Source organism: Eublepharis macularius, chromosome 4 (assembly GCF_028583425.1).
Source record: "Eublepharis macularius isolate TG4126 chromosome 4, MPM_Emac_v1.0, whole genome shotgun sequence".
Taxonomy (NCBI): domain Eukaryota; kingdom Metazoa; phylum Chordata; class Lepidosauria; order Squamata; family Eublepharidae; genus Eublepharis; species Eublepharis macularius.
Genome location: NC_072793.1, coordinates 166,985,710 through 167,010,747, shown reverse-complemented (window position 1 = coordinate 167,010,747; position 25,038 = coordinate 166,985,710). Strand labels below are relative to the sequence as shown.

General features: G+C 45.2%; 2 protein-coding genes and 1 non-coding gene across 3 annotated transcripts; 2 read left to right on the top strand and 1 right to left on the bottom strand.

The window, feature by feature from the left end:
- Positions 1–266: 266 nt before the first annotated feature.
- On the top strand, positions 267–9,475 carry LOC129329392 (zinc finger and SCAN domain-containing protein 30-like). The gene is made up of 4 exons (XM_054978945.1): positions 267–316; positions 4,627–5,333; positions 6,421–6,547; positions 8,217–9,475. The coding sequence occupies exons 2-4, from the start codon at positions 4,632–4,634 to the stop codon at positions 9,119–9,121; spliced, it is 1,734 nt and encodes a 577-aa protein (XP_054834920.1). The 5' UTR covers positions 267–316; positions 4,627–4,631; the 3' UTR covers positions 9,122–9,475.
- A 4,042-nt stretch (positions 9,476–13,517) lies between these two features.
- On the bottom strand, positions 13,518–13,589 carry TRNAE-UUC (transfer RNA glutamic acid (anticodon UUC)). Its single transcript has one exon. It is a non-coding gene; the product is annotated as a tRNA-Glu (tRNA).
- A 3,554-nt stretch (positions 13,590–17,143) lies between these two features.
- LOC129329406 (zinc finger protein 501-like) lies at positions 17,144–22,743 on the top strand. Its single transcript, XM_054978969.1, has 2 exons — positions 17,144–17,223; positions 20,589–22,743. The coding sequence occupies exon 2, from the start codon at positions 20,825–20,827 to the stop codon at positions 22,307–22,309; it is 1,485 nt and encodes a 494-aa protein (XP_054834944.1). The 5' UTR covers positions 17,144–17,223; positions 20,589–20,824; the 3' UTR covers positions 22,310–22,743.
- The last annotated feature ends 2,295 nt before the right edge of the window (positions 22,744–25,038 follow it).

Here is a 25,038-nt window from a genome sequence, read left to right as displayed (position 1 = left end):
GAGAGGGACGGTGGGAAGCCCTGCAGAGAGCGAGCGAGCAGGTTCCAAAAGAGTGGGACCCCCAGGCTTCCCTCGAGATTTTTTTGGGGAGGGGGTCCTATACTGCCTTTCCCCCGGCACGGAAGCCAAGACAGCATCCAACTGCATTGCTCAATGCGCTCTGCGCACATATGAAAGCATGAGGCTGCGGGCTTGCGCTCTGTTGGTTTCCAGTTTTGGAACCCTAACTCTACTGCACGGTTTATTGGAGATCTTCGCTGTTTGAGGGGAACTTGCTTTTCGTGTTTTGTAATCTGCCTTGAGTCTCTGTGAGGAGGTAGGCTATATTTATTTATTTATTATAGTTATAGTCCGCCCTCCCAGCGAACGGGCTCAGGGCGGATTACAACAACTGTAAAAAACACAGTAATACCTTGTGTCTTTACAATAAAATCACGGATCGTTAAAAATACAATAAAATCACGGATCATAAAATCAATTCAGCAGCATAAAACTCTGCTTATAATTCCTATTATAAGGAATTATAATTATCCTATTATAAACGAAGGGAATAATCCACTGACGTGATGGGCAGTAGATTCAGGACAAACAAAAAGAAATGTTTCTTGACACGATGGCTGATTAAGATGTGGGACTCACTGCCAGAGGATGAAGTGATGGCCACAGGCATATACAGCTTTAAAAGGGGATCCAGACAGATTCGTGGAGGAGGGGTCTCTCAGTGGCTATTAGCCATGGTGACTAGTGGGAACCTCCACATTCAGAGGCAGTCTACCTCTGAATACCAAGACCTCAGCCTCTGTACCCTGTTGTTCCTCCAGGGCAGCTGGTTGGCCACTGTGTGAGACAGGACTAGGTGGACCACCAGTCTGATCCAGCAGGGCTATTGTTGTTGTTGTTACCTCTAGCTCAGTCATGCCTTCTGTGCCTGGCAGTGGCTGTCCAGGGCATTTCCCGGCACCTGCTGCTTGAGAATAGACACTGCCACTGAGTCAGATACTCTCCACTATAAAAGACATTAAAAACTTGAAATGCCCGTGTGAAACTGAAGGGCGCCTTCAAATCAGGCCTGTAACTGCACACTGTGCTACCACGGTAAAGATCAAGAGTGCAGTATCACCGTCCTAGACTAACAAAAATTTGTGGTAGGGTATGAGCTTTCATGAGTCACAGCTCACTTCTTCAGATGCTACCAGGGAGGCAGCTGAAGAAACGGGAAGAGGGAGGTTGCAATCTGAGCAGGGTGGGTGTCAATGCGGCTGATCCCATGCCCCCCCCCTACACCTTTGCTTAAATCTGGAGGATATTTGGTTGGAAAAACTGAGAGCAAGGGAGTAATTCTCTAGGCAGAAGGCAACCTTCCATAGGATGCTTTGCTTCATTCTGACTCTCAAACAGCAGCAAGATTTTTTCCCCTTTTCTGGAGCATCTGTAAGATGACAGCCTCTAATAATTCTCCTTCTGTGGTTTCCCCTGGTTTGCTCCATGCTTTCTGGAAAGATCACAGTCAGAGTGGGTTTGCCCACCATCTGGATGGGAAGATGTGGATTTCTGGGAGGGGGGGGGAAACCCCACACACTGGCACCGTTTTTCTCCCTTCATCTCTCTCCTTGCCAACTTTAAAAAAAAAATATAAGTGGTTACTATGCCACTATAGCAATATATCTATTTTTAAAAATTGTCCTCTGATAGCATGGGGGGGGGGCAGACAAAATGGAAAACATGGAGAATCCCTCTGTGGGGATGCTTGGTTTCTAGATGTTTCTAGATGTTGATGGCCACTGGCTGAAGGTGGCTTTTAAAAGGATTGGATAAAATTCACAGGGGGCAGGTCTGTTAACAGCTATTAGCCACAGTAGTTAAATGGAACCTCCAGGATTAGGGCCAGTCTACTTCTGAACGCCAAGTGTTGAGAATCTCTCAACAGAGGAAGGCTGTTGCTTTCTTGTGTTGCCTGTGGACTTCCTGGAATCTTCTGGTTGGCCACTGAGGGAAAATGGATGCTGGAGTAGTTGGAGCCTCGGCCTGATACCGCTGGGCTTTTCTTGTATTGTTATGGAAGGCAAGATGTGTGGACACCTAGTTGGGTTTGGAAGGGACTTAGTGATGATCATTAACTCCATGTGAAGGGTGGAGTAAGCCCCACCATCTCCCTGACCCTGTTCTCAAGAGCAGAACCACAAGTGACAAAAGGCACAGATTGGACACTTGTCAGCTTCCCTCAAGTTTTGATGGGAAATGTAGGCAGCTTGGCAGAATGTTGGACAAGTGACAGTTGAAAAGTCCATTGGACAGCAGTCAGAGAGCAAAGCTGCGAGACCAGGATGCCTACATTTCCCATCAAAACTTGAGGGAAGCAGACAAGTGTCCAATCTGTGCCTTTTGTCACTTGTGGTTCTGCTCTTACAGTGAACACACTTAAATCTATGTACAATGTACACATAATTTTTCTTCATATATGCATTGAGTCATTTTCATGTTATGTGCAATGCACTTACAGCTGACCATGTGATTTAAATCCTACATTTATTCAGGCACTGGTCCCTGGTCTCATTTGTAAAGTGGGTGCACATACAGGCAAGATGTAGGTGTGTTCTCTGTAACATGGGAACACTGTGTTACTGCTGTGATTGCAAGCCAGTATTACGTCAAGCAAGCCTGTCAACAAGGCACAGGTGAATTAACCGTGAGAGATTAATAATACCCTTAAATATTGTCTTTTTCCTCATTTTGAGTATCCCATATTCAAAATATTCCTTATTACAGTAACGAAGCCTAGTCAAGGTTTTCAACAACCTTATTGGTGTATTTTTGTAAGTAAAAATACAGTCACCAGAGGTAACCAAAGCAGTTTACAAAAAAAAAGGTTCCAAATTTAATTTAATTTAATTTATTAGATTTGTATCCCGCCCTCTCCACGCCAGCAGTCTCAGTGTCATGAGTCAGCCCCAGCCCCGGCTGGCCACCTTACCTATTGCTTCAGAGTCCTCCTCAGAAGATGAGCAGGAAGGGCCAGAAGGGTCTTCTCTAGAGCCAGAAGCCCCTGCAGAAGCTATTGGAGAGGAAGAGCAGTCAGAAACCACTGCTGCTGCTCCAGGAGGAATTCAGCAAGAACAGCCTGGAGCTTCTGCAGAGACTGTCAGGGATGAGGAACAGCCAGAAACCTCCACAGAGGCTGTAAGAGACAAAGACTCCCACAGGGCAAAAGCGAAACCTGAGCACTTGGGGCCAGCTGAAAGGAGGAAGCATAGAGATAAGTCAGCTCTGTTGGATAGGCGAAGAAGCGCCCGTTTACAGGCGCAACACCGAACTGAATTGTTAGAGAGAGAGGCAACAGCTGTTCCTCATTAGGACAGCATAAAAGGAAGACGCCGAGGAAACCAAGCGTGGAAGCAACTCAGCTCGCCACTCCCTGCTACCAGAGCTCTACGCCTGGACGCTCTTGCCCTGCCTTGTGCCCTGCCCTGCTGTTGGATTGGATTTTGACCCCGGCCTGCTTTCTGACTACTCTTCTGCCTGCTCCTCTCTCTGACTGACATATTGGCTCTGACACCTGACCTGACTCCTGGACTACTGACTTCCTGCCTGTTGTGTTCTGCCCTGCAGTACCAGTGGGCCTCCTGCCTGCTGAGCCCAGCCCTGTGCGCGACACTCAGGGTGGATTACAATTTGCATACAAATTTAAAATACATTTAACAATTCATACAGTTTAAAATTACAAATTGTAAACATCAAAAGATTTAAAATACACACACACACACACTTAATATAAATGATAATAAAATAAAACAAAACTTGAGTCTTGCCAACTGATGTTCACAGGCTCAGCCAGCAAGCCCTGGGCTAACAACATCCAAAAGTTCTTGGCTCTTGCCCTTTGGCTCTTGTCCAAGGGCCTTTGGCCCTGCCCAGGTTGAATATCCACAGGAGGCCGTGGCCTAGATGGACCTCAGCAGCTGCTAGCCCACACAAGAAGCTGCCTTTATAATGGCCCATGGTACATATAGGCCGACCTTGTCTCCTCTGACTGGCAGTGGCTCCCCAGGGCCTCAGGCAGAGAACTTTCACATCGCCCACCACCTGACCCTTTTAGCTGGAGATGCCAAGAATTGAAACTGGGACCTTCTGCGTGCTCAGCTGGGGCTTTACCTGAGCCACAGCCTCTCCCCAAATTTCCAAAGCAAACCAAAACTAGATTTTAAAAGATCCATGGCTTTCAACAAAGGCCTTCCAGCCATACTTGCCTTAGTTTCCTACTGCTAGAGAAGAAACACTAAAAATGATTAAACACGTGATTAAATATGTGCTTAACACGTGAGTCAGAAGATTGGTCCATCTAGGTCAGTACTGTCGATTCAGACTGGCAGCTGCTCTCCGGAGTCTCAGGCAGAGTCTTTTGCACCACCTACTACCTAGTCCTTTTAACTGGAGATGCTGGGGATTGAACTTGGAACCTCCTGCATGCCAAACAGATGCTGTATCACTAAGCCACAGCCCCTCTCCGTTAAATCATGAATCACTTAGCTAGATGATCTAACTATCCATCTCTTTCCCATGGAAGATTAGCAGCTATGCCTTCCTCTCCTGCCTTTGAATGCAAAACCTTGTTTGTGCTGTTGTTTACAGAGCACATGGAAGTAAAGATGGAGAAGCCGGATCCAGACGGCCCCAAAAGAGGAGCACAATCAGCAGCAAGAGGAAGAGACCCTAGTGTTGTCCCCATAGGAACCACCAGGGAGGTCCCGACCGGGAGGGCTCCGAAGCAAATTAAACAGGAGCCGGAGGAGTGGCCACAGCAGCGGTGGGAAGCCCAGTGGCAGGAGTTCCTGAAGACGGTGGAGTCCCCTCACTCGGGATGGCGGCGCCCACAGATGCCTCATCGGCAATCATGGGTGGATACAAAGTCTTTCCAGGCCTCGTTCAAGGGAGCTGCAGATGCCAGCCGGTGGCCTAGAGAAGAACTTGAGACAAATGCGCCGTCAGGTCACTGCAGAGAACCCACCGTGACAGTGAAAGAAGAGATGTTGGACGAGGAGGGCGGCAACCTGGACGTGCGCTGCCGGCGCTTCAGGCGCTTCTGCTACTGGGAGGCCGAGGGGCCCCGAGACGTTTGCCAGCAACTCCAGGGACTCTGTTGTCAATGGTTGAGGCCGGAGACGCACACAAAAGAGGAGATCCTGGACATGTTGGTCCTGGAGCAGTTCCTAGCTATCCTGCCGGAGAAAATGCAAAGTTGGGTCCGGCAAGAAGGGCCCGAGAGTTGTGTCCAGGCCGTGACCCTGGCCGAGGCGTTTTTGCTGAGGCTGGAAGAAGCAGAGAGAAGAGGAGGGCAGGTGAGCGCGTTGCTGGTTGATATGTTTGACTGGGGCAGGGCTGCATGCAGAGGGCCCCAGGTTCAGTCCTTGGCACCTCCCAGGAATGAACCCTCTCAGTGTGGCATAAAATGACTTCAAGTGAGATGGCCCCTTGGTCGACGTGTAAGGTAGCTTCATATGTTTATATGAATTCCTGAAGCTGCCTTATACTGAGTCAGACCACTGGTCCCGCAAGGTCAGTATTGCCTACTCTCCAGGCTTTCAGTTGAGGTCTTTCACATCATCTGAGCCTTTTAACTGGAGGTGATCGGGATTGAACATGGGACCTTCTGTAAGCCCAGCAGATGATCTACCAGTGAGCTGTAGCCCCTCCCCAATCTCTTCAGGTGGGTAGCCGTGTGTTCTGCAGTAGAACAGCAAGATCTGAGTCCAGTGGCACCTTAAAGACCAAAAAGATTTTCAGGGTATATGCTGTCGAGACCTTTGAAAGCTTATACCCTGAAAATCTTGTCGATCTTTAAGGTGCCATTGGACTCAAATCTTGCTCTTCCCTCATCTCTGGATTCATAACTGCATCCCGCAGAAGGGAAATACATCAAACCTCCACGTGTAGGGGTAATATACTGCTGTTGGGAACCAACCATCTAGGAAAGGCTTTTTGCCATGTCATCTGACTGTTGTTCGATACAGAGCTCTGAAGTAGACGGATCCTCAGTCTGAATCCAGCCAGGCAGCTGTTGCACTCTTTAATGCAACTTGGCCTACTTTATTGTTTCTGCTGCTGATCGAGACAGAGCCAGTTTGGTGTAATGGTTAAGAGTATCAGGACTCTAATCTGAAGACGCAGGTTTGATTTCCTTCTCCTTTGCTTGAAGCAAGCTGGGTGACTTTGGGTCAGTCACAACTCTCCCAGAGCTCTCTCAGTCCCACCCACCTCACAGGATGATTGTTGTGAGGATGATAATAACACACTTTGTAAATGGTTCTGAGTGGGCATTAAAGGGCAGTATACAAATTGAATGTTGTTGTTGTTGTTGTTATACAGTGGTGTCAGGCATTTGTCCTCCCAATCCTGTGATGACATTCCCCCTACTCTATTCTTTAGTTTCAGGTGCTGGAGCCTTTTGAAGAGGTGATTGTTCATTCCCCCAAGGAAGAACAGGATCCATCAGATACGGAGGAGATGCACCTCTGTGGGGTGCAGGAGGGCGATGAGGGTGCCAACGTGTTCAGTAAGTGTCCGTAGGGTGAATCTGGGAAAACTGGATGGTTTTCTGAGGTTGCAGATATTCAGGTCAGACGTGAAGCCAACCCACGGTTTGCCTGTGTACATACAGACCTGAGAGATCCTCTGGCTCATGCACTCGCTTGCTCTCTTCTAGCCAATAAGATACTCCAGCTGTTGTTGCAAACCATTGTTAGCTGCTACAGGTGGAACTGCAAAGTCCAGATAAAGCAAACCGCAGTGATAATATATTATTACAAAGGGGGGAAGCCTGCAAGAAATCCATCCCCACCCCATCCCAGCCAGTCCTTTCTTCCTGCTCTCTTGCTCTAGGGCCCTAGTAAAGTTTTAGGTTGCCTAGACAACCCAAAATGGCAGTTGAGATCTCATGAGGTAATCTGAGCTCCCAGCATTTTAAAAGTTTCAAAAAAATTTAATCCTACTCTTTTTTAGTGATGCAACACTAGGGTTGCAGAAACTTGTACCTTTTTCCTGAGTATACTCGCCTTGTGGATTTTTTGAACTTAAGAACAGTTTCCTGGAAATAAGCCCATGGGATAAAATAGGACTTACTTCTGAGTAGACCACTTAGGCTTGTTCTCACAGTCTTCTTTTCAAAGAACTGCCATGTGTTTCCATGGCTTTCCAGGGTTTTTTTTTGACGAAACTGTGTTTGCATCAGGTCATTGCATCAGTTCTTCTCTGCAAACTCTCTGCTTTTGTGTCCTATTTGGGATGGCAGAAACAGGGCCAGATACAGGGCCAGGAATGTATTTATTTATCTGTGTGTGGGGAGGCCCCAAAGGGAGAACAATGTAAGCTACTTTGGGTCCAAATTGGTGGGAAAAGTGGGACATAAGTGAAATAAAGCAGCTTACAGCATCATTGGTTGTACATGCTGATCTCATCAGATTTCAGAAGCTGAGCAGGTTTGGTATTTAGACGGGAGACCACCAAGGAAGACTCTGCAGAGGAAGGCGATGGCAAACCGCCTCTGCCTCTCACTTGCCTTGAAAGCCCCAGCAGGGGTCGCCACAAGTCTGTTGCAACTTGACAACAACTTGACAGCAACTTGCAACTTGTATATAGCATCATTACTGCTTCCTCCATTGTTATCTTCATAAAACCCCGTGAGATAGGTTAGGCAGAGAGTGTGTTACTGGCCTAAGGTCACCCCACAAGCTTCCATGGCAGAGGGGGGATTTGAGCTCAGGTGTCCCCAGCTCCTAGTCCAAAACTTAAACCACTACACCATGCTGAGCTCTCAAGTCCTGGGTTAAAAATCCCCATCCAGATATAAATCTTACTGTGTAATCTTGGGCCAGTCACACACACTCAGCCCAATGTTTTAGGTGGGTAGCCAAGTTGGTCTACAGTCGGACACCACGAATTGAGTCCGGTGGCATCTTAGAGACCAACAAAAGTTTCAGAGTGTAAGCTTTCAAGAATCTGAAGAAGGGAGCTCTGACTGTCGAAAGCTTACACTCTGAAAATCTTGTTGGTCTCTAAGGTGCCATTGGATTCCTGCTGTTCAGCTCAATGAAAATCACAGGACTGATATGAATATTAAAGTGAGAGGGGCAAATAGATACTGTACATTTTTTCCTCAGATTCTTAAAGGAGGATGACATAGAAATGTAAAAAAAATACCTAATGATTCTCTGTTTTTATTCCAGTAGGTGATGAGCAAATGAATGAAAATGAGGTAGAGAATCTTCCTCCGGAGGAACCTGAGCAAGTGGAAGCCAGCACAAGGCTCACAGAACGGGCAGGAGGGAACCTTATGCAGGATTCTCCATTTGTTCAAGCCCACTGTTCGCAAGGAAATGAGAATGAAGGGCAGAACCTTCCATCAAAAAGAGCCGAACAAGCTGAAGTCAGCGAGATCTCTTTGGAAAAAAACAGGGGGACATTCTTCCATGTTCCCAAAAGAGATGGAGCACCTGGAAGTCCACCGGGTTCCAAAAAACCTCAGGAAAACCATCCAGAAAAGATACTGAGGAGAGACTTTGACTGCAGGGAGGAGAGTGACAGAAGCTTAAACAAGAGCCCTTCCCAAGAGAGGGTTCCTGAACACACTGCTGAGTGTGGAAAAAGCTTCAGTCCGAGTTTTGATCTTGATCTGCCTCCAAAGACTCAGTCCTATGAATGTTCTTACTGTGGGAAAAGGTGGCCATGCCAGTCTCAGCTGCGCAGACATGTGAAAATCCACACGGGAGAGAGACCCCATAAATGTACGGACTGTGGGAAAAGCTTCAGCACCAGTTCCAACCTCAGCCAGCACAAAAGGGTACACACAGGCGAGAGGCCATACATTTGCAAAGACTGTGGGAAAAGTTACCGGCGCAGGGCATCCCTGGTCCAGCATGAGAGGGAAACTTGTGGGAAGGGAAGCCATTTGAACACCCCGGCAGTGGGATACGTCGTGTTGGGAAACTGCACTTTGCTGTGTGTGAAGAAATCCACACCGGGCAGCAGAAACCGTGTCATTGCTCCAAAGGGAGGTGAACCACCTCTGGCTGCTCCGCCCTTAAAGGTCTTGACTGGCTATGGTCAGGAGAGAAGTCACACAAGTGATTAAGTGGGGTGGGGGGGGGTGAATTCTGGCTCCAGGGCAAACCTCATTTAACACAAGACAGCTCTTGCTAAAGAAGAGAATCGTTCAGAGCGTGGCCAAAAAGTTTATTCAGGAATTGAAGGCAAGATCGGAAGGCTGTGTCGTCTGACTGCCCTGTGTGCAGAAACCATCTTCTGTTCTAACTTATTTTGCAGGGGAGCCTAAAATGGGCCTGAACAATTTGTGTTCTGCCCACTGAACCCAGGTCATGGACACCTCTGTTTTTCTGCAGCCCTACACAGGCATGAATGAGAAAGGCAGACTATAAAATGAGCTAAATAAATATACATGACTGTATTCAGCTTGGGGGAGTACAAATTGTGCCTGTCTGTGTTTTTTTTCCTAAAAAAAAGACTGAGTGGAATATATCTGGGAGGCACGCTGTGAAATCCTTGCCATCGGAGAGGAAACCTTTAGTCAGTGAGTGAGAATTTTCCTGGGAGCAGGGAACTATTAAAAAATGCTCAAATTAGGGGAGATGAGGAGACCATTGCCCTGCGCTTTAATTATATAGCGTCCATAACCCTTCTTCTAAGAAAGGTTTATTTATAATAGGGGGAAAAATTAGAATCTTCTTGAAAGAAAATGGATTAGAGATGGCACAATCCAGTGGTTTTTTTTTAAAATTAAAAGTTTGGGAGAACTTTTAAGCAGAGGTCAAACTGTGCCCCAACTCACGTGCAGATAACCACAGTGAGGTTTCCCAGGCAGAGGCAGAAATTCTGAGGTCATGAGATACTTGATCAGAAACTCCCTCTGGAGACCGGATTGAGATCCTTTTGTCTGTGCCAGAAAATGGTTCATGAAATTACAGCAGTGGGAGAAAAAAAAATCATGTACTTCATGTCTATGAATAGCTATCCTTTTTTTTAGCCATTTGTTTTCCCCCTTATATTCTGTGTTTCAGGTGTCACCTTCCTTAATGTTCAGGTTATATGGACATGTTTCAAGCTTCTTGTTCTCCGTGGACCTTTATAACCGCTGTACAATATTGATTATCAGTATCTCCCCACCTTCACAGGGTTCATGCTGGAATTCTAGGGTTGAAATCCTAAGAACATTTTCCTGGGAGTAAGCCCCATCAAATATACCTGAGTAGGATTCTGAGTAGACCTGTTTAGGATTGCTTTCTAAGTCAATACAAGGTTCTTCCGTGCTGACAAAAAGAAATGTCCCTGAATATTAGAATACTAGTATGTCAGGGAGATGAGTAAGCTAAAACCCTTCTTCCTGACACCCATGTGTCTACATGCAGGTAATATTTTTTGTCAGAGGGGACACTGCATTGGACCTGGAATCTGCCCAGGCATAGTTGATGCCTTGGCATGATACTGACTTGGTCAATGCTGTTTAACTGAGCTCCTGTCTGAATTGTGACCTGGACCTCAATCACTCTCATCCAAGCCACAAATGCAAGCCATCACATGACACTAGTTCTCATCAAGGTAACCCATGTTTTGATCCCAGAAAAAGGGGATGTGGTCTATAAATACAAAGCTTTGCTAATATTTCCTTACTTTGCACAGCCAAGTTCTGCTTCCACTGCTTCTTGCCTAGGGAGTAGGGTTGCCTGCTTGTGTTACCTGCCCTGCTCTTCTGCCTTTAACAGCAACCTGATGTACAAACATTAGCCAAGTGATAATATGCCACGAAAAGCTTGCTATACTGGTTTCTGCAAATCAAGGTACTGTTTAAAGGCACTAAAGCCTGGCCATTCTCCCCCTTTGGTTAGTTGGCAACCCTAGAAGGTGGGGGAAGACTGCTGCAGTCCTGATCTCAACCGGGTGAGGTGGGGAGCAGGCATTGCCACCTGCCCCACTCCTGATCCCAGTATTATCATTCAGCTTCTATAATCACTCCTGTCTCCAAGATATAAGGACAGATGGACTCACATTCTAGCTGTGGCTCACTAAAGCTCATACCCTACCAATAGTTAGTGTTATAAGTAGAACTGGACTCTTGCTCTTTTCCACAGCTACCCATCTTGATGTACAACAGACCAGTGTGAAAGAATTAGCAAACCACCCAAGCCAGAAGCATATGGCAAATCAGAAAGAGTGCATACACCCTAAGTTACAGAATCATTTTCAGAAAGGTCTGAGGACGCTCTGGCCTACAGTACTCACACTATGACAAAAGGGGGGATCCTTTCACACCACTAGGCAAGAAGCAGAAAATGGCCATTATTAATCTTAATGCTGCTTTTAAAGTTGCGTCTGATAGCATCGCACGGTTTAGGAAGTATTTTGATCAGTATGCAAAGGAGCAGATGGAAACTGTAGGCTAGTACTGAATTTGCTGTGGACGGGGACACAATCCTCTCCCAGGAGACAATCTGGGCTGTAACTGCTTCGTGTGACAATGTTCTAAATTTTTTAGTGAGGGAGCCTGCATGTCTAAGCATGGAAAGGGATCATCGGGGGCTCAGATAAAGGGGTGCAGGGCAACTTACTGTGCCCCAACCAACAGGGCAAGAGAGACAAAAATTTGAAACTGAAAGATACGGCAGTGATACTAGCACTTAAATAATGCAAAGCTTGATAAATCTTGGCAAAAAAGAAGCCTGTCCATTTTAAAGCTTCTAAGGAAAATCAGAAAACAGAAAAGACTCAGGGATCACATGGTTGGATCTACTCAACCCCCCCTCCCAACTCCCAGCCTCCATGGCAACAATGTGTGGGACTGGGAACGGCTAAAATAAACTTGTAAAGCTTACATAGCAAAAAAAAAAAGAGGCTAGTCTTCAAGGGGCCACAATTCTCCCATTTAATCTTCTGCAACTATAAGCTCAGTGGTGGTGGTGGAGCACGCCCTCAAGTCATAGCTGACTTACGGTGAGGACCCCTGGTGGGGTTTTCATGGCAAGAAACTAACAGAGGTGGTTTGCCATTGCCTGCCTCTGTAACCCTGGTCTTCATTGGCAGATGAGCTCAGTGACGAGACCAAAACTTGCCTTGTTTATTCCTCTTCCCTTTGCTCTTTAATTTGTTTGCCTCCATCTTAATTCATAGAAATTTTCTGATTCAGCAAGAGTGTGTCCCACAAAGGCCAATGGAATGACCTGCCACAAACGTCTAGCATGAGGCTGACAGAGACTGACTAGCTCAAGGTCATGCAGAGAGTGTCATAGCATCAGGAGAGAGTTGAAATTGGGTCTCTGTCTTGGATGCTAACCACTACACTACATTGCCTTTCATGGACAAGGGGGTCCTGTGCAGAGTTTGTCAGAAGTTAGTCCCACTGAATTCAGTGGCAGTCACAGGATGACAGCCTTTTTCATGACTAATTTTACTTGCTTAGAGCAAGATTACAAAGTGTCCGCGGGCGTCACCATCTTGGCAATGATTTATCTTCCTTAATGTTAAAAAGTGTCATGATTATATTTTTATTGCATGCCTTTTTTCTGTAATTGTGAAATTAATTATTATCAGTATATACTTACCAAGTTCTTGCCTAATAAAAAGTTATGCCAAATCCTGAGCACCAGGGAGAGAGGCAGGGCAGTGGCCAATGTTCGCCAGCTTCTGGACTGGCAGGCTGACACTACACAAAAAGGGCAGTATAGTTCAGCCCACAGGATGACAGACCTCCCTGATCAGAAATCAAATGCTGGCCATGGCAGCACCAAATCCCAACCATTAGGGACAGGCCCAAGCTCGCAGGTCTAGCCAAGTTCTCCTTGGGAACTGGCTCCTTTCAAGAGCACTCGAGTATAGATGCTCACAAAGGCCTCCAAAAATGCCTTTCTCCAAAGATCATTGTAGGAGGAAGAGAAGTCTCATAGGACAGGCATTCTCATTCTGCCTAGGCCATGCCGAACAACTGGCCAGACTTGCCATGGAGAAGGCTGGCCATTTCTTTCTGTAGGTACAAGCCGGATTCTCCCCTTATTACGGATTACAAACATGAACTTGTCTGTGGGAGTCTTTTCACAACTGAAGCTATCATTGCCTCTAAATTAATAAGCCTCTCACACCCTTGCCACCACTCTCTCACCAAAGGAAGGACTCTGGCCACTTGCAAAAATCGGACAAGGGCACCATGCCAGGCTGTGGTTTCCCTGAGGCTTGAACTCGGGACAACCAGATCACAAGACTGATGCACTGCCAGCTGCACTAAGAAGTGTGCCAGGACTTTGTGTGTGGAAAGCCGCATGATGCATCAGCAGAAGCAAGTGAAAGAGAGAACAAGGCACATGTCCCTCCCCTGGCCAGGAATCAAACCCAGGCAGCGGTAGTGAGAGCACTGAATCCTGCCCACTAGACCACCACTAAAGAATGGTGAGAAAGTGGACTTTGTTCTCCAGCTTCTAGTAAGCCAAAACCACACAGAGAAAGCAAGGGATGTAGGAGCAAAAACCTTCCCTGGCTGGGAATCGAACCCAGGCCGTGGCGGTGAAAGCGCCAAATCCTAACCACTAGACCACCAGGGAGTGAGTGTTATAAAATGTCTTCCCTCTCTCACAAAGTGTTAGTCAGTGATTCAAACCATAGCACACCCTCACTCCAAGAGAGATGTATCACATATTGTGTGAATGTGTTTGTAGGGATGAGCATCTATGATGTACAGCCTAGATACATATTAATTGTGACAGTGAAGGGCCTAACAATATATTACTACTTGGAATTTAAGTCCCTAGTGCGTGTAGGGTCAACTATGACAGGAGCACTGAGTGAGAGGTGAGGATGCTTAAGCCTTCCCCCTCCCCGTGCTATATGTTTTTCCCAATCTGAAACGGCCCCATGGAATTGGTATTTGGGGAAATTCAGAAATAATCCATTGGTACATACAGGTTTCCTCTAGGCTCTCTGGGACCAATTTAGGTGAGTAAAACAAACTTAGCTTTCTCTCTGCAAGGGCTGCAGTCCCAATCCAGATATGTTAACTACCTCAAAGGACAAAAGGAGGGGCAGAAACCTTGTATGTCACTCTGAGCTGGCTGCTTGGAAGATGGGGAAGATAACAATATAATGGGGATCATCTCCCTTAGGCACAGAGAATGTAGGAGTACTATCCCCCACCCCCCGCAATTCCTTTGAATAACTGGTGGGAAGATGCTATTCGCCTAAGCCATAGTTAGGCAAATGATTAAGACATCAGCCATGAGTCAGTGTGTATAGTGACTCATAAGATCAGACTAGGAGCCAAACTACACGAGACGAATTACACAGGTATCGTATGTGAATGCACTTACATGTGTTTCCCTGTTGCTTTCCTGTTCACTCACACAATGCTGCTACACTGCATTCGATCCCGTGCTTGGATTGGCATGTGTTTCTTCCCAATTCCTCCTAGATGAGAGATGGTATCCCATGATGCACCTTCTCTTCACGCATGCTCAAATCTTCCTCTGCTGCTTTTCTGAGAGGGAGACTTGTTTACTCAATTGGACATATTGGAAAAAACCCACCGGGTTTCCGGGGGGGGGGGCTGAAAATGGGGGTTCCACACCTCTGCTGAGATCTTGCAGCTTGGCCTGCCAGGAAGGGGAGACATCTATGCAAAGGGGGGTGGGGTGGGCAATCCCCATGTTGGAAGCCATGGCAGCGTTTCTTGCTGTCAGCCGGAATAAACTCTTTCCTGCCTGTTTGTTGAGTCTCCCTGAAACTTGGGAGGAGTTTAGGAGACAGATAGGACTAGCCCCCCTCCAATTTTGGATTTTGGACCTTGGGAAGGTCATTTTAGAGCCCCCCCCCAAAGAAGATGTCAACAGCCACCCCATTTTTTCCTACTGTGAAGAAACACTGACAGGAACTGAGGAAACCCATGGATCATGCCTTTCCTGGGGTCAATTCTCCCTGAAACTTGGGGAGTCTTTAGGGGACAGATAAGACTAGCTCCCCTGCAAATGTGGTGGATTTTGCTTGCAAAATGCCACCCCTATCCCCCTAGATAGCTCTCCTAGTTTTCCCCACAGGGAATAATGGAGATTGGTAACTTGCTCAGATGCTTAATTGTGTTGCCACCATCTTTCTTCCCACCTCCTCCTTATCCCAACTGAAGATGTTACATGAAGAGGAGGAGGAGGAAGATAAGAGGGAAGGAGGGTGCAGGAAGGAGTGGGGAGGCGGCGGCGTCAACTAGAAAATTGGAGAATTTAAAACTTGCCAGATTAAAAGCAAAACAATTTGAGTGTAAGACAGATCTAAGGGCAAAAAGAGGGAAGCGGAAGCCGCTCAAAATCGATGCTCTGCAATGGCGACTCTCTGTTTATGACTATGGACACTTGCAACCGAAACTACACTAGTTACCTGACACGGGCACGGACTAGGGCTACAGGACACATGTTCATCAGGGGTAAAATGGACACAGACAGGTAGGAACAGACATGATCCTAGACACTCACATGACCTCGTGTAATTCGTCTTGTGTAGTTTTGCTCTAGGACATAAGAGAGCCAGGTTCAGGCTGAGTGGCCTTGGACCATCACTCTCAGTCTATCCTACCCTGCACGGCTGGTGTGAGGAGAAATGGGAAACTTAATTCTCAGTTGTTCATGGGCCTGATTTGGATTGGGACTGTAGCGCTCGCATAGAGAAAGCTTGAGGGGCCCCCATTTATTTCCCTTGCCTAAAATGGCCCCAGAGAGCCTATGGCAGGGGTCCCCAATGTGGTGCCTGTGTCCCAACAATTGTGTGCACTGACACCTTTTGTGGTGCCTGCCAAGTGTTTTTAGAAAATGGGTGGGGCTAGGTTGGGCTTTTGCAAAATATGTCTTCAGATTGGCCATTGGAGTATTTATTGGCTGTGTAAATTTTTAAAAAAACATTGCTTTGGCAGAAACTGCTTCCAGGGTCTTCACAGTGTGACTCAAGTAAGCCGTAGGAGCCATTTTGTGGCTGGCTTCTCCTCCTGCAGCAGCCATTTTGTGGTGGCCATTTTGTTGCTGTGCCCTCCACACTGTGTCTGAATTCCAAATGAGTCCACAGGATAAAAAGGTTGAGGATTCCTGGCAGAGGAAAAGAACCTTGGCATGGCCATAGAGTCCGCCCCCCAAAGTAGCCATTTTCTCCAGGTGAACTGATCTCTGTGGCCTGGAGACCAGTTGTAATTCCGGGAGATCTCCAGCCACTACCTGGAGATGTCCCGGAATTATATTAATTACCTTCTTGCTAATGGCTGTTGCTCGACTTTGAAGATGCTGGAGGATTCAACGTGGTGCTCTTCTTGTTCTTGATCAAAGGAAAGACTGAGACAGGATGATAAATTCTTATTGCTTTGTTATTAAGGGCTGTTATTCTGCCTTGTAAATGCCAGAGGATTTACCATGGCGTTCTTTGTTCCTGACTGAGGAAAGACTGAAACAGAACTCTATGTATTGATTAATGAATGGAATGTTTGTTGCTTTCACACTGTGCACTAACTATCTGTTGTATTGACAATATAATTGGAACAATTTGTCTGTCTCCCTGGGGATTTCCCCCTTTATTTTTCCGGTCTTTACACAGAGACTTCCTCTCTCTTTTTTACTGACTGCCTGGAGGCTGGCAACCCTAGTGTGCGCACAAGCACAATATACCTTTTATGGAGTGTGAGAGCACCATGGTTGAAATCCTGTAGGGGAAGATAGATCAGAGAACACCTATGAGGTGCAATTGTTGGTTGAAGAGTACTGGTCTAAGAAATCTGACAAGCTCCTGGGCAGAAATTAATGAATGGAGTAGTGCTGGGTAGCTATAAGCTAATTGTGCCCTGACCTGATGCCCAGACTGGCACCACTCTCTTGATGTGTGTGTGCATGCTCCCATGTATTGTGGCAGGCAGAAATTCAGCTGGTGCAGCTTTGGCACCTTAGAGATGCAGTGAAAAGGCAGAAACCTGCCTGCTCTGCATTTGCCATGCTAGCTATTTTGTGTCCCTCTGCTGCTTTGCTAGGAGACACTGGAAGGGGTTAAATGCACTGAGATCTGGTTTTCTAGAGAGGCTGGGAAATCCTAGCCTCCCTCTTCCCAGTTCAGCTTTTCATCTCCTTCCTGAGGAAACTGCCTTTGCAAGCCTCTCCTGCATGCAAGGAGGTGAGCAGAGCCCCTGGAGGAAAGCCGCACAAAGGCAGGGAGGAAGAGGAGGTGAGTGTACACAAGCAAAAGAGGAAGGGAGATTGCTGGATGGAGGGAGAAGGGAAAAGAATTAGGACAGGACCTGTAAAGGGGTCCTTTGGCCGGAAAAAGGATAGAGCTGTAAAGAGAGACTCTCAGCATCCCAGGGCAAAACTCCAGTAGTACCTATAAAATGAACAAAATTTTTGGTAGGATATGAACTTTCGTGAGTCGCTGCTCACTTCTTCAGATACCGCTAAAATGTGAGTCCATCTGTCATATCTTGGAGAGTGGAGTGATTTCAGATGCCGAATGACAATAGCAGATAAATGTCTATAGCTGGTGAATGACAATAGCAGGTGTGATTGGATTCAGTGGGATATGCAGAGAGGTAGTAGGTGTGGAGAAATCAGCATTGGTAATGAAACAGGAAGCCAGGGTCTTGATTCGATCCCGCTGGATGCATTGTCTTGAGCTTTGTTATCAGTCACAATGCAACATCTCTTTGCTGAATTGCAACTGAAAAGGAAGCTCAAGACAATGCTTCCACAGACCAATGCTGATTGAATATCTAATATTTTGGTGTAGAATATCTAATAAATGTTGTTTCTTAAGTGCTGCCATTAAATATCAAAGGTGAAGCTGAATTAATTTATTATATTAATTTATAATAAATACATTATATATTTATATTATTTAATTATACTAATATATTATCAATATATTATTTAATTATATATCATTTAACCACAGTTAAATAATATTCAGCATATTATTTAACTGTGGTTATGTAAAAATGAGCATCACTGCAGCTTGTTGCTAGGCAAATGTACATGATATGCTTCCTCCTCCTCCCTTCTGGAAAGGAATATTGTAGTGAAAAATTAACTATGGTTTCTGCTGATGTGAAAATGCAGGCATGCTAATTAAGTGGAGTTTGATTTCTTTGCACTAGCTGGGATTTGGAACCAAGGTTTAATCCATGCTGAGAATTCAAGCTTGTGGCTGGAGTGGGGCACCCACCCTTGTTAAGTTTGCATTATGCTATGTCACTAGGAGCCAGAGTTCGTCCTTACCTGTTTTTCTACATATATGTCTATGAGCTCAGCAACAAAGGACATTTTTACTTAAAGTTAAGTAAATCTGGATGCAGTCTCAGCAATATTCTTTTATGTTTATTTTCCAGACTTTGGATTTGTTGCAATAATAGATGTTTGTTTGAATCTATCAGTTATCGCTGAACCCATAGTTTGGAAAAAGTTCAAGTCATTTAGCATTCTTGAGTCTCAAGAGAGAAAAAAATGAAGAGCCCTTTACCCTTAAGTTAAAAGTCTAGGTGCCAGTTAATCAACCACCTTCTAAAGTCCTTTAGTCATACTGTCGTATCCCTTAGATTTGTCCACGCAAGTATCACTTTCAAATCAAGTTTTATTACTCCTTTACTAAACAGTATCTCTGTACAGAGCCATTCTCTAATCCTGGTGCAGCTGTGATCCATAGCATCAGTGAAATGTTGGTGTAGCTAAACTGGTAGCTTAATTTCTTTGTTGGGGGAGCATAAGAGAAAACATGCCAGATCTTTAGGGAACAATGCTTCGTCAGACCGCTGGAAACCTTGGCAATTGTGCTATCTTCCATCAAAGATAGAAAAGCGTGACTACATCACTTCCATGTTAGCCAGGTGTAGACTAAGTCAATCCATACATGACTATTTTGTCATGTCTCAGTGGCATCATAGCAGCAGAACATAGAGGACGTAAGCAAAAGGTGAGAAGCAGTGTGGCGCTCCTAGCAGAAGCCTGATAGATCTCTTAGTCCACAGATCTCTATGAGCAGGGGTTTGAAGCCCCTTATGCCACAGAGGCTGCTAACAGCAGTGTTGCTGAGGAAACTTTACCAACACCCTGTACCTTTCTAGCCAGAATAAGTTGCTAAGTTATAGAGCAACCGTAGAAAAGGCCCTTAAACTAAAACTAATCCTTCTTAATATGTCCTTTGCTTTCTATTTATTTCATTTGTTCATTTATTCTTCTCTCCTCTACTTTATCCTCACAACAACACTATGAGGTAGGTTAGGCTGAGACTCTGTGGTTCAAGGTTATCCAATGAGCTTCCATGGCAGAATAAGATTCAAACTTGGGTCTCCCAGATCTTACTCCAACACCATAACCACTCCTTTTAGTTTCAAGGACAACAATAAGCCTGTTTTTGCCTTTTAACTGGATGATTCAGACTGTTTAACATTGTGTTAAATAATTTTAATGTTATTATTGGTTACACTTCTGTCATCTTGATATTGAGTAGACACCTCTGGGGGCTCTGAAGTGGGTGCCTTCCTGGCAGTGAAATGTTTAAATACTCCTCCATCTGTTGCGTATTGTCCGTATTTCTTATTTTAGTCTGTTGCAGAGGCAGGCACAGGCAAACCACCTCTGTTAGGGCCAAGCTACAAGTGATGAATGACACTTGTATGGCAAGTGTATTTCTCCCTGCTCACTTGCCCTGCACTCAATCCACTTGCCGTTCAAGTGTCATTCATCACTTGTAGCTTGGCCCTCAGTCTCCTGCCATGAAAACCCCACTAGGGGTTGCCATAAGCCAGCTATGACTTGACTGCACTCCCCACCAAAAGAACCCAGATTTCTGTTCAAATATAATGCAAAAACATTGTTTTTTTAACTATGGTTAGTTTGTGAAACCAGGATTTGGTTTCACATCCTGATTTACCTTGACAAACGCTGGTAAGTCACAATAATGATCAATTTAAACAGACCGTGGTTTTATATAATGTGCAGTCCAATGTTTCTCCTCCTGGTCTGTCCTCTGGCAGACCTCTTAATTTTAGATTTCATTTTCTCTGTGGTCCTTGTATTTTTTCTTCCATTTTCCCATCACTAATTCATTTCCTCTTCCTTTGGTTCCAAAGCATTTTGATCCTGTCTTTCTCTACTATATGTTATTCAAAGAGAGTTCTTCGGTTAAAGTAGTGTACCTGCCAGCAATTAAAAATTTATTTATTTATGCTGTTTATAGTCTTTTCTCACAGTTGCTTAAGGCAGATTACAGAGTGTAGGTCAATACAATCTACCGATGGGAATACAATAGGGTAAGGATTGCAGAAATTTGAAAACAAGCAAAAATCTGATACAGAGCTGAAATCAATGCTTGAAAACAAAACATAAGCAAATTGACCTGGCATATTACACGATGTGGAAACTATCCAGTAGGAGCATACTCACAAAAACAGAAAGTATACAGTCCCTATCCCGTTCCAGCACACCACTCTGAACCATTTCCTTATAGCACAGTCTGATAAGAATGACATTCATTGGAAGGAAGAGGTTGTTTTCCTTCCCTGCTTCATTCAAGTCATAGTTATCTTTTTATTCTGGCAGGTACTGGACAAGTGACTGAAGTGAAGGAACAGAATGGTCAGCTAGGAGGAAGTGAGAAAATTGATAAAATGGTACATTGGTGGGTGGCACAAAAGGAATGACTTTCCAGTGACCCAAAATATTTAAAACATGTGGAAGTCAGCAAGGACAAAAAAACCCATGTACAGCTTGATCCAGTGAGAAGATGTTCTTTGGGCAACCAAAATTTAACCAAAGCATCTGTCTGTGGGACAAAAATGGAAGATACTGATTGTGGAGAAAAACTCATGAAGGGCTCTAACATTAAGAGTTGTCCTTCTCAGAAAATAAAAAAGAAAGTGTTTGTATGCTCAATATGTGGGAAAAGCTTTGATCGGAAATCATTCCTCTCTGACCATCAAATGACACATACAGGAGAGAAGCCACATCAGTGCTTAAAGTGTGGGAAATGTTTTGAATATAAAGGGCTTCTTGTTAAACATGGAAGATCCCACACGAGTGAGAGGCCATATAAATGCCTTAAATGTGGGAAAGCCTTTCGTTCTGGTACCATCCTTTCAGATCATGAAAGAATCCATACAGGAGAGAAGCCGTATACTTGCATAGAATGTGGGAAAAGCTTTGCTAGGAGTAGCCAACTCATAAGCCACCAGCGAATCCATTCAAGTGAGAAATTGTATCCGTGCTCAGAGTGTGATAAAGGTTACAATTCTAGAGCCAGCCTTACTGTCCATGAAAGAACTCATACGGGAGAGAAACCATATGAATGCTCTGAATGTGGGAAAAGCTTCAGTCAGAAATCACACCTAACTACACACAAGAGAATTCACACTGGAGAGAGGCCACATGCATGCTTGCAATGTGGGAAGAATTTCCGCCAAAAAAATGATCTTGTTCTACATGAGAGAACACATTCAGGAGAAAAACCTTACCATTGCCCGGAATGTGGGAAAAGCTTCAGCCAGACCTCTCAGCTTTATGTACATGAAAGAATTCATACAGGAGAGAAACCATACAGGTGTGCACAGTGTGGCAAAAACTTTCGTTGGGAAGACAGCCTTAAAATACATATGAGTAACCATGCTGGAGACAGACCATACGCCTGCTCAGACTGTGGCAAAAGCTACAGTAAGCCATCCCATCTTACTAGGCACAAGGAAACCCATGTGGGAGAGAAGCCACATGCATGCTCAGACTGTGGGAAAAGGTTCACCCAAAACAGCCATCTTTTTCTACACAAAAGAATCCATACAGGAGAAAAACCATTCACATGTGCAGAATGTGGGAAAAGCTTTCGTTGGGAAGGGAGTCTTAACAAGCACAAAAGAACTCACACGGGAGAGAAACCGTACAAGTGCTCAAACTGTGGGAAATGCTTTAGTTTTAACTGTGCGCTTAAAATACATAAAAGGTTACATACAAGAGAGAAAGCGCACAAATGCTCCGATTGTGGGCGAAGCTATGATGAAGAGTCCCAACTGCTTAGGCACAAAAGAACCCATGTCGCTGAGAAACCGTACAAGTGCCTGGACTGTGGGAAAACCTTTGATTTTAACTCTGCACTCTTAGTCCATAGAAGGATACACACAGGAGAGAAACCGTATGAATGCTCCGTCTGTGGGAAATGCTTCAGACAGAGTTCGACCCGTAATGCACATATGAGAATCCATGCAGGAAGGGAACTAAAAGAGAAATCTGAGAAATTGTTTGGGCAACATATCATATCACTGCCTTTGAAATAGCGTTCCATTTCCATGAATGTGTCTTAACCCCTTTCGTAGTGCGAAAGGCAGCAGCCATGGTCTCTATTGCCCGCATTCCATTTTGGGCCCTGTTGCTCAGTATCCTCCATCTGTTTTGGAAAGTTGTTTTGCCCGTCTGCGATTGAGAGATGGTGAATGTGACAGAAATGACCTCCATTGGCCAGCTGCGAAAGATTTGATCACTGGTTAACAAGATCAGCAACTGCTTTTCAAAGACCCCAACTAGCTTTGTGGAGCTTTGTGGACTCGGGTCTGTCCCACAGCTACAGCTTCTAATCCTATCCTTTTACATAAGTCAAGATAGCTCTTTGTGAGTCCTGTAAATGTTTTGACCAGTTGTTTCCTGTCAGTCTGCCGTGAGTTTTGTCAAATGTCTTTTTCTCAATTAGATTAAACACCTAATTAAAAACACACACACGCAGTTTGTCCCAAATGCACCCCTGAATCGTGGAGATGCATTTTCTGCTGCAGCATAAAGGTAGAGGTGATTGAAAAAGTCACTTGCTGCTGATGGAAATCCATTCTGGTGGGAACCAAAACACAGTAGGGTGTGCAGTTTTAGAATCTCTAGTTGTTATAAATGAATGGGATCACCAGACAGATATTCTGTTGTATTTCAGTGAGGAAGGGGATGTTGAGTGGCCCTTCCTATGAGGAAATAAATGGGGGTGATGGTTGGCTGTCTCTTACTTTTTGTCACGAATTTGTTGAGGTCAGTTTATTTAGCAGCTGAATTCTTGCAAAGAAAGAAAGAGATCCTGAGCTCTAAATGTGAACAAGTCTGTGGTGCAGGGGTTAGAGTGGCAGACCCAGGTTCGAATCCCTGCTCTTCCATGGAAGTTTGCTGGGTGACCTTGGGCCAGTCACACACACTCAGCCTAACCTACCTCATAAGATTGTTGAGAGTATAAAATGGAGGAGAGGCGAACGATGCAAGCGGCTTTGGGTCCCCATTGGGGAGAAAGGTGGAGTAGAAATGAAGTAAAGTTGTGAGTTTCCCTGAGCTGCGGGCCTCGTGCTGGAGATGAAAATAAAGGGGCCGTCCTCTTTAATAACTCCTCCACCTTTCTCCACAGCTTCTGAGCTCTCATCTCGGCACTCAGGTAGCTGCCAGGAGGACAATGAGCTGGCTGCAGAGAAGAAAGAGTAAAACCACCAAAAGAGCAAGCTGGACATAATGGGGGAGTGGTTTTACTCCCCTTTCTCTACAGCCAGCTTGCTTTCCTCTGGGCACTTTGGCCATCTCATCTGAGTTGCTATGCCTCATGCTGAGGAGACAGCGAGGGCAGACAGGTGGAGAAGTTCTTCCCTCACTCCTGATACACAAGGTTTGGCTAAGGTTCTAAGGTACTCTTGTACCTTAGTTTATAGTTACATATTAAAATTCATATCTATTTTTATGTGTGTGTTTGGCCGGATGGTGTACCAGGGACATAAAGAAGTCATGTGGCTTTTTTGGTACAGGGTAACTGAGAACGTGGCTTGCTGTGAGTGAACCACAGAATACCACTGCCTTAAACGCTGTGCTGGACAGAGATATGCCTTTGGCAACAGTAGCCAACTGGTTGTTTGGCTAATAACTTCTGAGCAAAAGCTGGTTCCTCCTACAGTTTCTCCCCTTTTGCCCAGAACATACACTGATATTTTAGTTCTTGTCATTGTTCAGAGCTTGTCCAAGTTTCAAACACTTCATGTGAGAATAACAGACCAACCAGCCTCACCTCGTGTGAATCTTCTCTCCCTGGCGAGATGGGGTTGTGGAGGAGGAAGTCAGAGAGGTCTGAACGTCACAGGCCTCTCCCTGTCCTTTGCTAACCAAGTTCAGCTGCTGTTATCAGGGAGCTGGACTGGCCATATATTTATGTGTGACTTCCTGGTGTGTGCAGTGCATCCTCACATGGCGTCTCCACAAGGCTGTGGCCAAAGCACAAACTGAGCTGCAAAACTTGTGCTCATAAGGACAAAGCAGCAGCTTGCTGAAAGAACTGGACTTTACAGTAACTACTAATTTACTCCTTTCCCCTCTCCCATCAAGACTGACTTTCTTTAACTAAATCCCATTGACTACAATAGGATTCTGAACTAGAATCTGATTATTATTTTATCATTTATTTTTATTCGCCTTTCTCACTGAGACCCAAGATAGATTACAGAGTGTAAGGCCATGTGATCAACATTCAATAAACAATACAATAGAGTGTGCATAGAAGAAATTTGAAAAGAAGCATGCAGTTGGAATATGTGCGAGTATAGTGCCGTCAAGTCACAACGGAATTATGGCAACCCCTGCTGGGGCTTTCAAGGCAAGTGAGAAGCAGAGGTAGTTTGTCATTGCCTTCCTCTGCAGAGTCTTTCATGGTGGTCTCCCATCCAAGCACTGATCCTGCATAGCTTCTAAGATCTGATAAGATCAGGCTATTATACTGTGCCACTTTCCGTTCCCTCACAGTTGGCATACAGGAAACATTTATGAAACAAAACATAAATAATTTGGCATGACCTATTAAACGACATGAAAACTACCCAGAGGGGGCATATATATCCACAGACAGTACCCAGTAGTATAGTTTACAGCTCCTGTCCCTTTACCAAATCATTTCTCTGAACCATTTTCTTATAGCATAGCCCTATTGCCCTCCTGAGTAATTCAGTTTTGTGTAGTTTGCAGAAGGATTCATACCTTAAGTAACAGTTGATTTGGGAATAGA